At 26.0% G+C, this 15,191-nt stretch overlaps 3 protein-coding genes across 3 annotated transcripts; 2 read left to right on the top strand and 1 right to left on the bottom strand.

Moving 5' to 3' along the window:
* Positions 1-10,311: 10,311 nt before the first annotated feature.
* On the top strand, positions 10,312-11,720 carry CGCS363_v009726 (uncharacterized protein; the record flags this gene model as incomplete). The annotated part of the gene is made up of 5 exons (XM_036641575.1): positions 10,312-10,757; positions 10,806-10,888; positions 10,947-11,421; positions 11,472-11,534; positions 11,633-11,720. 5 exons carry the CDS (start codon positions 10,312-10,314, stop codon positions 11,718-11,720), a joined length of 1,155 nt encoding a protein of 384 aa, XP_036493465.1.
* Positions 11,721-11,908: 188 nt separating this feature from the next.
* CGCS363_v009725 (uncharacterized protein) lies at positions 11,909-12,829 on the top strand (the record flags this gene model as incomplete). The annotated part of the gene is made up of 1 exon (XM_036641574.1): positions 11,909-12,829. The coding sequence occupies one exon, from the start codon at positions 11,909-11,911 to the stop codon at positions 12,827-12,829; it is 921 nt and encodes a 306-aa protein (XP_036493464.1).
* Positions 12,830-13,359: 530 nt separating this feature from the next.
* CGCS363_v009724 (uncharacterized protein) lies at positions 13,360-13,690 on the bottom strand (the record flags this gene model as incomplete). The annotated part of the gene is made up of 2 exons (XM_036641573.1): positions 13,360-13,401; positions 13,469-13,690. The coding sequence occupies 2 exons, from the start codon at positions 13,688-13,690 to the stop codon at positions 13,360-13,362; spliced, it is 264 nt and encodes an 87-aa protein (XP_036493462.1).
* Between the last annotated feature and the right edge of the window lie 1,501 nt (positions 13,691-15,191).

Raw genomic sequence — 15,191 nt, 5'->3', positions numbered from 1 at the left:
GTATAATAAACTTATAATATTTAATCCTTATAATTTTAAGTTCTTTTTTTATAGCTTTAAGCTCTTTAGGTAAAAAGTTTTCACTTTTTAGATATAAAAACTTACTTAATATCTTATTAAGTTCTATTAGTAATATTATATAAGTAAATAGCTATATTAGATTACTAAGATTACTTAACTAAATACTCTAAAGTAATAATTCTTTATTTATAAATATTAATTTTACTTAGGATATTCTAATTATCTTTAGTCTAAAAAGGTAAAAAAAATAATTTATTACTTAATAAAAAGTAATTTAGAGATCTATCTCTTTAATAAAATTAATATAAATATTCCTCTTAAAGATAATAGTAATCTAAGCTAAGTAATTATATTTATAGTAACTCTTAAAGCTATTAATAATACCTTAATCTATAAGTTAGAAGATTAATATTATATTAAGTAAAAAAAACTTAATCTAAAAAGTAAGTAGTAATAATATAAGTTTAACTATAGTAATATATATAGAGAAGTTATTTATAAAGAAAAGGATTAGTTTATTAAGTTTTATAACCTAAATATAAATATAAAAAGCTTTAAACTAATTTATTATAATTATAATTATAAACTAAGCTTTTTTATTATTCCTCTATACTAAGTTAAATATAGAGAAATTAAAGCTATATAAAGTATAAAGTATTATATTTTTACTAATAACTTAGATTTAAAAGAAGTTATTACTTATAGTATTAGTAATAAGCTTTAATAAGATTTAAGTATTATCTTTTTAATCTTTAAGTATAATAAAAGAAATAAGAAAAGAAGATAGGATTTTTTTCTAAAAAAGATTAATCTTATTTATATTATATATATTAGTTAGAGAGTAATTTTAAATTACTTAGTAAAAATTATAGATATATATATTAGTCTCTATTACTTTAATAGTAAGAGCTATTTTAATAATATACTACTATATAAGATTATTAATCTAATAAAACTTTATTAATAAAATACTTAAGTATTAAGAGATATTAAACTAGCTAAGTATTATATTATATATTTCTTAAGTATAAGTAATAATATTTTTATAAAATAGTTAGATAAATTATTAATTTACTTAGTAGTAAAAAATAAAATAGTCTTTTATATTTAATCTTATTATCTAAAAAACTAATAATAAGTAGTAAGAAGAGTAAAATAGCTTAAAAGTTTTAAAAGAGAAGCTTAAATAAATAGAAGTTTAACTACTTATTATAATCCCTATTAAAACCTATTTTATAGCTAAAAATAGATTACTAGCCTTAATAAGAAAGCTTATATATAGTAAAAATAAATATATATTAAACTTAATATATATACTAATTAGATTATTATAATTTAATTATTATAATCTAATTATTATAATCTAATTATTATAATCTAATTATTATAATATAACTATTATAATTTAGTTATTATATCCTAATTACTATAAAATATAATAGCTAAATTATAACTTATCTCTATTTAAATAAATATATCTTTAATAAAAGTTATTTCTTTATTATTAAAATTCTTATAATATAAATTTAAATAAAAGTTCTATTAAGAATAAATATTTATATATTTAATATTCTTTAGATTATCTTATCTATTTTATATTTCTTTTTAAGAGTTTTTATATTAATATTCTTATTTCTTTATAACTTAAGATATTAAAATTATAAAATCTCCTTATTATATAATTTCTTATATTATAGTTATTTTTTATATAAAATCTATTATAGTTAATATTTTAATTTTTTATATTTTATTATTAAATATTTCTATTATTAATATAATATAAACTTATATCTCTTATAAATATTTCCCTATTTTAAATTTATATCTTAGATATTTTTTTTATATATATTTCCCTCTCTAATATTTCCCTCTTTAGTATTTCCCTCTTTAATATTTCTTTTTTTAATATTTCCTTCTTTAATATTTCCCTCTTTAGTATTTCTTTTTTTAATATTTCCCTTCTTAATATTTCCCTCTTTAATATTTCTCTTTTTAATATTTCCCTTTATAATATTTCCCTCTTTAATATTTCCCTTTTTAAGATTATCCTCTCTAATATTTATTTCTTTAATAGTTTATATTTTAATATTTTCTTTTTTAATATTTCTCTTTTCCCTTAATATTTAGATAAAAGATTTTCTATTTAAAACTATTCTTTTTAATAATATAAATTAAATATATTTTTTATTTTTATTTAGTCTTTTTTTCTTTATATTTTACTTTTTATTTATTTTTTATTTTTTTTATTTAGTTTTTTATATTTTCTTATATTTACTATTTTTATCTTTAATATAGTTAATATTTTTTTTTTTTATTTAATACTTAAAGAACTAAATATATTCTAATATTTATTCTATTAAAGAAAATTTTAAAAGTTAATATATATTATTCTAAATAAAAAAGTAAAATAATAAAATCTAAATAGAATTTAAGTTTATTAAAATCCTAGCTAAATTATAATATTCTTATAAATAAAGATATCTTTATAATCTCTTTTAAAAACTAAATATTAGTATTTTTAATTATAATTTATCCTATATAAATAGCTATAAGTTATATTACTAAAAAGAAATTAAAAATAAATCTTTAAATAAGAAAAAAATATACTATAAAATAATATTACTAAAAGATCTTTAATAAATTCTTAGAAAACTTTAATTATACTTAACTAGAAATAAATAAGTTTAATACTAAATTAGTATTTTATATTTTATATAATCTTATAGATAAATCTTTAGAATAAAGCTTTTAAGATTAATAATTTATAAGATTTCTAATAAGTTTTAATTTCTTTTAAAGCTTAAACTAAAAAATATTAATATTATAATAGCTAAAATAAATTATAATTATTTTACTTATTATTTAGTTTATATTATTAAGTTTACTTTTAATTTTTAATTTTATAAGTTAATCTCTTCTTAATAATCTTATAAATAATCTTATAAATAGTTTTATAAGTAATCTTATTATTATTATTCTAAAAACTTAATAATATAATAATTTTAATTTAAGTAATTAAATAATATTATAAAATATTTATCTATATTTATATATTTTATAAAAATATAGAATATTAGATATCTAGAATTAAAAATAATAAATAAAAGTTATATATTAGAAATATTTTAAATTAAAAACTAAAATAAAATATATTTAGTATTTATTATTTAGGTTTATTCTCTCTTTATAATAACTTCTTTATTCTTTAAGTTATACTTACTTTATATTTATTTTTACTTCTTCTCTTTATTTAATATTTTTATTTTTTTATATTATACTTTTTTAGTTAGTAAACCTCTTTATATTATTTAAATATAATCTTTCCTCTATATTTAATCTAAACTTCTTATTAATAATAATATTATTAATATTAATATAACTTATTTATATATAACTAAATATTAATAATAAACTCTTTCCCTTTAAGAACCTAATTAAAAATATCTTCTAATAAGTAAACACTAAGTTAATACTTATAATATTATTATAATAATCTATAAAGTTATTATAATAATCTTTTTTATAGGTTACTTAGTTAAGTTTAAAGCTAATAAAAAAAGAAAAGTAGCTATAAATTATTCTATTAATCTTTATATTATTAAAGTGTAAAAATACCTTATTAATATATTAAATACTTAAAAAAAGCTTATTTATTAAAATAAAATATTATAAATTATATTAACTTAAGAGTATATAAAGATATTAAAGAAGATTAATAGATAGAAGTTTATAACTAAAGAATAGTAAAAAGCTATTTTTAAACTATTTAAAGCTATAGTTTATAAGAAATAATAAGTTATTTTCTTTATATTATTTTAATTTATTTTAATTTAAAATTAAAATAAATAAGGGAAAATATCTATCTTAATTTAATATAGAGATATATAAATTATATTTATTAACTTTATTATCTCCTTTTTTTAAACTTATAAGTTAATCTTAAAGAACCTCTAGTTTAGTTATTATACTAAATATATCTATAATATAATTAGCTTTTAGTAACTTTAGTTTAATATTATTTTCTCTTTTACTTAAACTCCTTTTATTTTTTATAATATTTATTAATATAAACTTATTAGCTTTAGGTTTTACTTTTTAATACTTTTAACTTTAAACCTTAACTCCTTTAGATATCTAATATTATTAATTAGATATCTATATATATAATATTAATATAAATCTAAATAGTTACTTTATAGAAAATATAATAATAAATATAATATTATTTAATAAATATATTATAAAAATAATAGCTAAATTAATAGAGATATTAAACTTTAATATATAGATACTCTATATATATTTCCTTATTTTTTTATCTAAAATATATATATTTACTATTTATAAAATACTATAGTTAGAAATTTCTTAGTCTTCTATTTAAACTAAATTAATATCTTTAAAATACTATACTAAAAACTATTAATATTTTATAAATTCTTAAAAAGTATTTTTAAAGTTTTTACTAAAATAAGTATTATAAAGCTTAAAGTAAAGTTTCTATAAGCTTAAGATTTCCTTACTATTAAGAAAATCTTCTTTATTTATATCCTTTAAAAGTTCTAAAATAAGGATATTAGAAGAGCTAAGTTTTAGAACTTTAAAAGTTTATTTTTAATCTATTATACTATCTAATAAAATACTTTTTACTCTATATTAGTTTCTAATTAATATATAAAAATATTTATAATACTATTTATAATATTACTAAGTTACTTTTAGGAATTATTATAACTAATAATACTTATACTTATTAATATTTATATAATATCTTAGTATAGAAATAGATTTAAAATATTATTAGTATAACTTAGTATAATAGAAAAATAAACTAAGTAAACCTCTTTAGTCCTATTAAAATCTAATTTAGTATTAGCTAGATCTTAATTAAGAGTATAGAAATACTTAATATAGTTTAGTAATATTATAGAAAAAAGTTAGCTTTAATTTTAATCTAAATAGAGATATTAGCTATTTAAGATATATACCTAAATATATAGGTAAAATTTAATATTAATATACTTAATAAGTTTATAACTTTTAATTTCCTCTCTCTAAATAGAAAAGATATTAAGTTTATAAATAAAGTTAATAATAGAGATAAAGAAAAGAGGGATCTATAATAAGAAAATATAGAGATATCTAAGTAAACTTTATTATATAATAAAATAAATTTAGCTTATAGCGTTAAAAAATTAAGCTTCTTAGAATTAAATAATAAAGTTTAAGTATACTTAAGATTCTTTTATTTATAATAATATATTATTAAAGTTTATTATAAACAACTAATATAATAATCTATTATAATAATCTATTATAATAATCTATTATAATAATTTATTATAATAATCTATTATAATAATCTATTATAATCCTTAATATAGAAATCTATAAAAATTATCTACTATAATTATATATTATAATTATATATATTAAGATAATAAGTATAAACTTTTAACTCTTAAGTCTATATCTAAGTTTCTTAGAAACCTATATATCTAATAAGTTACTTAACTAAATCTATATCTTTCTTTTAAAGTATAATATATTTTATATAAATAGTATAAAGATTTATATTTATTTATATTAATAGAAACTTTTATATCTAAAGATTAATATATACTTTTAAATATAGTAATAAGATATAATTTAATAACTATCTATAATATTTTTATTACTTCTAACTAAAATTATAGATCTAAATATATAAATTATAATATCTCTCTTATAAGCTTTATAAATAATTACTTCTATATAGTATTATTTATTATCTTCTATTACTTTTTAATTTCTTAAAATATTTATATTACTCTTATTAATATATTTTCTCTTTATAAGTTTCTTAAAACTTATTACTTAGATAATATTAATATAATTACTTTTTACTAATAATAATATCTTTTTATAGTACTTTTTATATTTTTTATTTTCTTAATAGAACTAAAATATTACTTATAAGTTTCTTCTTTATATCTCTCTTTATTAACTATAATAATATATTATTCCTATTTTTTATAGTAGTTTTTATTACTAAGAGGGGTAATAATTTAAGTTTATTAATAACCTCTTTTATTATATTTAAGCTAGAGGATTACTATTATAACTCTATTTATAAATATATAGGGGTTTTAAAAATCTCACTATCTCTTAAATACTAACTTAATAAAGCTAGTATTAATAAAATACTTTCTAATAGTTAAAGTAATATTATTATTTTTAAAACTTATTAGAGAATTAAGAAAATATATATTCTATTATTACTATAATAAATACTTATAGCTTAATTATATATATAAGTAAACTAATAATTACTTAGACTTATTATTAAATATTATAATACTTTATATTTATAATAATTTATTATAATAATTTTTTATAATTTAGTTTCTCTTTCTTTTTACTACTTTATCTATATAAATAAAATATACTATAAACTTATATACTATAAATAACTTTCTTAAGGATATATCCTCTCTTTTCTCTATAAACCCCCCCTCTAAATATAAGCTTATTTATAATAGCTTAGTTATTCTATTTATTATAGATATTATTTTTATTAAATAATAATATTAAACTTAATATTATAAATAGAAAGTAGAAGATAGTATTAAGAACTTTTAGTTTTTATTTAACTTTAATATATACCTAAAGAAAGTAGATAAAATCTTTAGTAAAAGTTATAAATAAGTAAATACTTAAGCTAACTTTTATAAAAGAGTAAAAGTCTAATATAATATTCTCTATCTTATCTATAATATATATAATACTCTCCTTATTTATCTTAATATAGCTAGCTTTAAGACTAACTTAATAAATAACTATTATAGTAAGCTAGTATATATTAAAACGTAGTATAATACTTTAGTATCTTTTAAATTATAATATAATAGAGAGATAATTTATCTATAAACTATAAGAACTATCTAAGTTATTTATATTAATTATTATAATAATTATTATAATAATTATTATAATAATTATTATAATAATTATACCTTATTATTTAACTTATTAAAAAAGGAGATAAATCTACTTAATTAAATAAAATACTTCTCTATTATCTTATTAATAGTAATATATCTTTTAACTTTATTTTAAAGTTAATTTTTAAGTTCTTTATTAGCTTTATAAACTAAAGATAAATATTATTATCCTCTATAATAATAGCTAAGAATCTTAAAGCTAAAGCTTTAACTATCTAAATAAAAGTTCTTAATAAGATTATTCTTAGTTTAAAAATATCTCTAATAATTAATATATAGATAATACTAAGTTAGAAGTATATATTACTTAGTATTATAGTTTATTTTATAAATAAAAACTAAAAATATTATTATATTCTTCTTAGTATACTTAGTATTATAAAAAACTATACTATAGAGAATATAATTAGTATAATTATTAATACTCTCTAGAAACTCCTAATAAAGAATATACTTAAATTTAACTATATTTCTATAGATAATACTTCTAATTTTAAACTTAAGATCTTATTTAAGTTTTATAAGTTTATATTTAATAAAGTATTACTAATAGTTATTTATATTTAATACTTTATTTATATTATTAACTTTATAGTTTAAGAACTATATAACTACTTTAAAGTTATTTATATACTTATAATAAGTAATCTTATATAATATATATTATATACTAATAATAAATAAGTTACTAAGGATATTATACTACTATAATAAACCTTAATAAAATAGTAAACTACTTCTACTTTATAGAATAATAATCTTAAAGATTAGTTAAATAATAAAACTCCTATTAATTAATATTTAAATAGGATATTAAACTTAAAAAGCTAAATTAGAGTAAGAGGTATTTTAATACTTATAGTAGTAATTACTAAAGTAAGCTACTCTATTTCTTACTTTTTACTCTTATTATTACTTATTTTCTTTTAGATTTACTACTTTATACTTAAGATTAAAGTTAGTTTAATATAATTTATATAGTTCTTAGACTTTTAGAAAAATAATAAAGATAAAAACCTTAAAAAGTATTCTAAACGTCTAATTATTAATATAAAGATATATTAAAATTTAACTATATTAATATTAATTTATACTTTTAAACTTTAAGCTCTAATTTAAGCTTAATTTATAAATTATATTAATAATTACTTATTTAAGCTAAATAATCCTAAATAGTATTAAATTTAAGTTATTTTTAATATCTCTATATACTTCCTTATTATTATATATATTTTAAATTAAGACTAATCTATTAATATTACTTATATAATTACTTTTATAAAAATCTATAATAATTATTTAATAAAATATTTAGAAACTATTAAAAAGTTTAATAATAATAAGAATTTACTCTAAGTACTAGTTTTTTTAGAAATAATATAAGTAATAATAATAAAACTAAAGAAGTACTAATTACTATAAGAGTAGTAGTAGTTTCTTTATATATCCTCTTTATTTCTCTCTCCTATATTAATACTAAATTTAATAAATAATAATCTAAGATTTTATAGTATTTATAAAGCTTATTTTAGCTTATTAAAAAATATAGCTAAAATAAAGTTTATTTAAATCTATACTAAGAAATATTATAAAGAGGTTTTATAAAATTCTAAAACTAATTTAGATAAAGCTTATAGATCTATCTATAATTTAATAGTTTTAATACTTTAAAGCTTTAAGAAATAGATATATTATTATACTTCTAATATTATTATAATAATTATATTTATAATAATTTATTATAATAATTAATATAATAATCCTTTTATAATTATTATATTAATATAGTTCTTTAGAAGTAAATAAATATTTTATTTTAAAAAGTAAATAATATTATTTATAATTTCTTAAAGAAGTATAAGTATTATATTACTTTTCTTTCTAAAAATATAACTAAATCTATATAAAGTTATTCTATTAAGTAATTAATCTAAGATTTCTAGAAAATATTAAAATAAGAGATAAAGTATTATAGTTTCTATAATATAGTTTATAACTATTTTTATATTATTCTAAGTTTTATTCTCTTTAAATAAGTATTTAGTTTTAGCTAATATATCTATTACTATATATATTTTAATATAAAACCTAAGATAATTTTCTATTAATTTCTTTTTATAATTTATAATAAGTATTAAGATTAGCTTTTATTCTCTTATTTAAAGTTTTTTATTTTAGAAGACTTTATACTTTATAAACTAAATAAAAACTAAAATATATTAATCTATTAAATATTCTAATATAAAGTTCTTAATATTAAAGATTCTTATTTTATTATTTATAAACTTATTATTAAGTATACTTAAAATATTATTAATATTTTAAGTAATAATAATAATATTTAAAACTTAATAGAATTAAAGTTTTTAGATATAAAACTTATAAAACTATTTAGCTAAATCTTAAACTTTATAAATAAATTAAATTAAATTTCTTAGATATTATTATTTAATTTATAAGTATTATAATAAAGTTTATAAACTTTTAAAAACTCTTTATTATTATTAAATTAGAGAAGTAGTTAGAGAATAAAAGAATAATTAAGTAATTAAAAAACTATAGAAAAAATAAATTATAGTAATTTCTTATTATTAGAAATTAATAATATATTATAATAATATAATTTATTTCCTATATAGTTTTAATATTTTAATTTAGATTTTAACTCCTCTTTAAACCTCTCTTAATATATTATATTTATAAAATAAACTATTACTTAGAACCTAAATTATAGTTTTTACTTTATTTATATACTTAATACTTAAATAAGAAAGTTTTATTTATTACTTATACTTACTTAGTACTTACTTAAGTACCCCTCTATACCTATAGACTATATAGGTATATACCTATATAAATATCTATAGATAGCTTAAAGCTTAGTCGCATATAAGCGCGTCTCTCTGGATATTAAAAGGATATGAATACGGACACGGACTGTGGATCCTGAGCCGGGTGGAGCGCCGGTTTTATGGACCATGATCCTACGGGCAACAAACGGGAGCTATTGCGCCTAGACTCGCTACGGAAAGATCTTTTGTATCCAATCGATTGGTCGTGAGAATACGATTGGCGAAAAAGGGCAAACGTATTTCCTTCCCTTGTCGTAAGCACTAGTGATTTTAGGCGAAGGCCGGGGCAAGTGCATCACATCACATGGTCTCAGCCATCTGGGGACACAGAGTGACAAACTCTTGGTTCTGACTGGCCGGGAAGGGAGCCTGACGCTGGAATACCAAAGCCACGCGGTGCAGCCTTTTGATCATCCGCAGAACTCTTTCAAGTTGAAATCACTTCCGTTGCCAGCATGAATTCTCCAAGGACTGGCACGGCCAGTGAGTTCAAGCTTGCGCCCGGGCTTCGATATGAGCACTCTGCTGAAGAGGACGCCGTCATTCACCTGCATCAGCTATGTAGCCCCTGCGCCAAGTTTACCACCACAAGTCCCCTTCTTCGGACTCTCGCTCGGCGGGGCCGCATCAGGATCCTTGCCTCTGAGATTGCCCATGTTGGAACGCCTTTAGAATTGAAAGCCGGTTACTCGAGCGGTTGCCATCTATGTGCACTTTTGTGGGACCGCGTTGCAGCACATTTGTTGGATCCGGCAAGATCAGCAAGATCCATGGATTACAGCACTCCAGTAGCAGTGATACTCGAGGCCCGCGATGATGAGAAGGAGTATGCTATTGAGGTCCAAAAGGGAACGGACTGGAAAAAGAAAGCTTGGTGGGCAGTGGCCCCCCTGCCTTACTTGTTAGTCGCCCTTTCGACCGGTTTACATTCGTTTCTGACCACCTTTAGGCCAGACAAGGGCTACATCAAATTGAAGACTACAGCCTTGGGCAGCGAAATAGCCAGTTATTTATACATTCATCGACGTGCGAGTGAGTATATCGTCTAAGTGTCACAACTCGAATGGTCAGCCGCTGACGACATCCTTAGGTCCAGACTTGAACATCGACTCCCTTCGCCATAACTCAGTTTCGCTCTCTTCGCGCAATAACGTCAATTTTGAAGCGATCAAGAAGTGGCAAATAGGTTGTACTGAGCACCATTCTGCATGTCGCCAATTTCCGAGCGTTGTTTCCCCGACAAATCAGGCACCCTCAAGGTTACTAAACGTCAGTGGAGAAAACGTGCGTCTTGAATGTGATGTCGGAGTCACGACACCTGGGCTGGAATACACAACTCTCAGTCACATGTGGGGACCCGATCCCTCTTTGTGCCCACAGTTGCTGGTGTCGACCATCGATTCGTTCATGCTGAGTATTTCCATGCACGATCTACCTAAGAAATATGTTGATGCCATTGAAGTCACACGGGCCTTGGGGTTCCAATACATTCGGATAGACTCTCTCTGCATCATCCAAGACTCAAAGGAAGACTGGCAAAGAGAAGCCGTCAAGATGGCGGCAGTGTACGGGCGATCCAGCTGCAATATTTCCTACACCTTCCCCCCTGCATCAGAGTCGTCAAACAATCATCTGCGGGATCCCAGGGTACATTTGCCTTATCATACCCGTCTACCCTGTAAGTCTGGGCTGGCGACCTCCAAAGCGCCTGAAGATCTAGTGATCCAGCATACGCCTGGATACATACGACCTGCTTGGCTACCAACACACTACAAGTCCGTGTGGCCACTCCTTTCGAGAGGATGGGTTTTCCAAGAACGACTTCTTTGTCCCCGGACAGTATATTACGGCCAAGATCGACTGATTTGGGAGTGTTGCAATGGGATTGAGGACGAATTCTACGGGCCCCTGGCGACACTTTCTGGGTCAAAAGCGCATTTCTATCGCATAATCACCCGTCTGACCGATTTCTTGAGAGGCGGTCGAGAGCTTCAACGCCAAACTGGCAGTTCGGAAGCCACCATTGGTGAAACAGATACTACCACCGGCGAAATGCAATGGGCTTTCCTGATTCGAGACTATCGCGCAGGAGACCTCACGAAAGAGACAGACCGTGGGATCGCTTTTGCTGGCATTGCTCGCGCGATCCAAGCCAAGGCTAACGTCACATACCTGGCTGGTCTCTGGAAGGAGTTTCTTGAGTATGACCTGCTATGGTCTGTGAGCCCTGTCCCAGTCAACGTTATAGACTATGAAAGGATCAGAAAGGAGTCAGAGTCAGCGCCAAGTTGGTCCTGGTTCTCTGTCCCAACATACAAAACGGCTCTCGGAAACGATATTCTTGATTTTCCCTTCCGAACAACGATGCAGACATACCGACATTTCTCGATATACAACGCGAAGACGGTCTCATACTATCATCCCGACGGCTCGGCGAATGTCGACTCGCTACTGTACAAATTTTCTGGCATGACTTTGACAATCAGAGCAAAGCGGATTCCCTGCACGCTCGAGTGGAGAGACGCCCCGAAACTACTGTATGTGCTGCCGTTGGGGGATTACAAGTGGGCGTTGGGCATGAAGAATGTCTGGCTGAAAGCAAGTCAACAATGGATTCGGTCCAAGTGCCTAAAATATGCACACGATGATCCTCTTCTCAAGGAAGAAGACCAGCTCCCTCAAAATGCTTGCATGATACTGACTGTAGAACAAGCATTCTACACGGATCAGTCTGCCACACAACATGCGTACAGCCTGGAGCGACAGCGAAAAGGGGACATTCCGGACTCTTGGAATCCTACTTATCAGTACGCTGGCATCGTGGTAGTACCAGTAGACTCGACGGATGCTCAGGAATTGGTACGTTGGCGACGTATCGGTGTTTTCATCTTCAGTGACGACATTGAAGAGGAGGGCTTTACGACACCATTCGACGAGTATGGGGCTACGGAAGAAGATCTTGTCTTGATCTAAGTTCTCGTTTTAGCAATTGTTGCAGAGGCCTTGCTAGGTTCTTTCGATAATGAACAAGAGTTGTCTATTTTGGTTGCATGATTTATAAACTGAGGCTGTTTTGTTACTTTTTGAGTCTAAACACTAGCTAGTTAACTAGGTCTTCGGGAGTTTCTGCTGACATATCTGGTTGACCAAGCGTGCATGTACCTAGACACAATAGCTTGGGAGATCCAAACACCAGTCCAAGAGATTCGCCAATAATATCCACGAGTCACATCTCACATTGGCTAGGTCTTATTGCTATTGTTTCAATTCATGCCTGGGCCCCGGCATTTTATTTGTAAACTTTCAAGGAACGACTGTGTGCGAATGCATGAGGTACAAACCATGCAAACATGAAGAAGTGGAAACCTGAAAAAAAAGAAGAAGAAGGGTTTCTTCCTGTAACCTGACACCTGAGATTTCCCGACACTGTCCTTAAGACATATTCGGGACAGGCATTGACTGTGAGAATACTGCTATCATCGCCAAACTGATACGAGTAGAGCTTAGATCCACACACATCCGCTACCCTCCTGACCACAGACCATCTGTGCATCGAGATGATTGATTAGTTATTGTTTCGTGAGTATCATGCAAAACACGTAGAACACTTACGGCGTTGGGGGCTCCGCCAGGGCAGGTCCAGAGGTCGCAGGCAGAGATTTGGCCACTGCAGCGGCAGTTGGTCTGTCCAACAACCTTGCCGCCGTTGCAGGCAGGAAGAATCTGGCCGCAGTCGACACGAGCTTCAAGATCACGAGTCTCGACCCAGCCGTTAGGCATGGCGATGGCGCCGGCGGCGAAGATGGCAAGAACTGGAATGGTGAAGAACTGCATTTTGATGGGTTGGATAGATTGTGAATAGGGAATAGTTGCAGAGGAAATGTGATGTCGGTGTTGTGGATGATCTTGTGGATGTTGTGAGTGAGCTGGAGATGGACGTTAGAATTGCAAGTGGCTTCTTCACCTTCTTATACTTTTTGTCCTCGCACATTCCGCCTTATTTATTATTGAGAACGTTTCCCGGTAACACCTTCGCAAGTAATCTCCCCCATTGCCTTCTTGCCTGGCTAGTCTACTTCGTGTCACCTTACAAGCTCCCCCTTCATCATCTGATACTATTCCGTGTATCTCAACTACCCAACGGTATGGAAGCGCGCACAAGTAATCCCTATTGGCCCGTTCGGTTCCTCATTCACCGGGGCATAGCCTCAACTCGTCATTGGATGAAGCTTGTGGGAATGTTTAGTCTCAGTCGTATGGGGGTTACGTGACGATCTTCTCATGCTGATCGGTGGACCTTTCGCCCGAGCTTGATGAGCGCTTTCGCAAAGTAAATGGTAAGACAGGCTATTCGAAGGATTGTTTCGAGTTTCACCAACTGGCGTTTTCAAGTTCCTTTCAGTATTTCTACCACTATGCCATGCATACTGGCTGTTGGAATTAAAGAAAGGGACAGAAGTAACAATTGTGGGTATGAAAAGTGACAACATTAGGGATCAGCATGACAACATCCGCAATCGTTCACACTCATCCTACAGCAAACCGCCGCAGCCCACTCATTTGGCATATGGGTCCATGGCTGATCAACGAAAAGTGAATCCGAACTCTGGAGCCGAGATATCCGAAGGTCGTGGAGCAGGACTTAGGCTCCGACCCGGCGCAGCTTAAATCCACGTTATTTCAGCCCCTGTGGAGTCCAGTAACTCTTCTTAGTAGACATTTTCCTAACATGAAGTATTAGGGCTTGTAATCACCCACTTCCAAGCTCTGTGAGTGACAAGCCGGGAATAACAAGAACACCTGCCCCTTATTGGTCTTCCGCAACACTGCGCAACAAGGTTGCTTTCTGGGATTCCGCAGAGAGCAAATCGCTAGTACCTATCGTCGGTTTATAGATTAGTGGAGTTTTACTGGAATATTCATGCACTTGACGAGGTGGCGCGAGTTGGCACTGTCTTACCACCTCCTCATTGTCTCACGAGGGAGCAATCCTTCAAGTTCCACTTTTGCGCCCCAAAGAGGCACAGCTTCGCTTATTTGAAGACATCGCAACAAGTACTCAACAACGAGTTCCTTCACCATTCCCATGCAATGTGGTATTAGGAACGATTGGGGTCAGTTTAATGCTCTCGTTTCCAAACTACAGATGTGCACCAATTGAATGGACTAGTATCCGGACACTACGCCTTTAGCCGGCCATAGAAGTACATGTAGGCAAAGGCCTCGTCTAGGAGTAGTATTCTGTGCGTTCAGGTACCACAATCATTTGATGTTGAAGACAAGAGCAGAAATATGAGTCCGAGCTTACCAGCCGCAGCCCGTATCAAGTGAGACG

This window comes from Colletotrichum siamense, assembly GCF_013390195.1.
Source record: "Colletotrichum siamense strain Cg363 chromosome Unknown KSG_Cg363_contig06, whole genome shotgun sequence".
Classification (NCBI taxonomy): Eukaryota; Fungi; Ascomycota; class Sordariomycetes; order Glomerellales; family Glomerellaceae; genus Colletotrichum; species Colletotrichum siamense.
The sequence above is the reverse complement of the archived record's forward strand: the minus strand, read 5'-3'. Positions and strand labels throughout refer to the sequence as shown.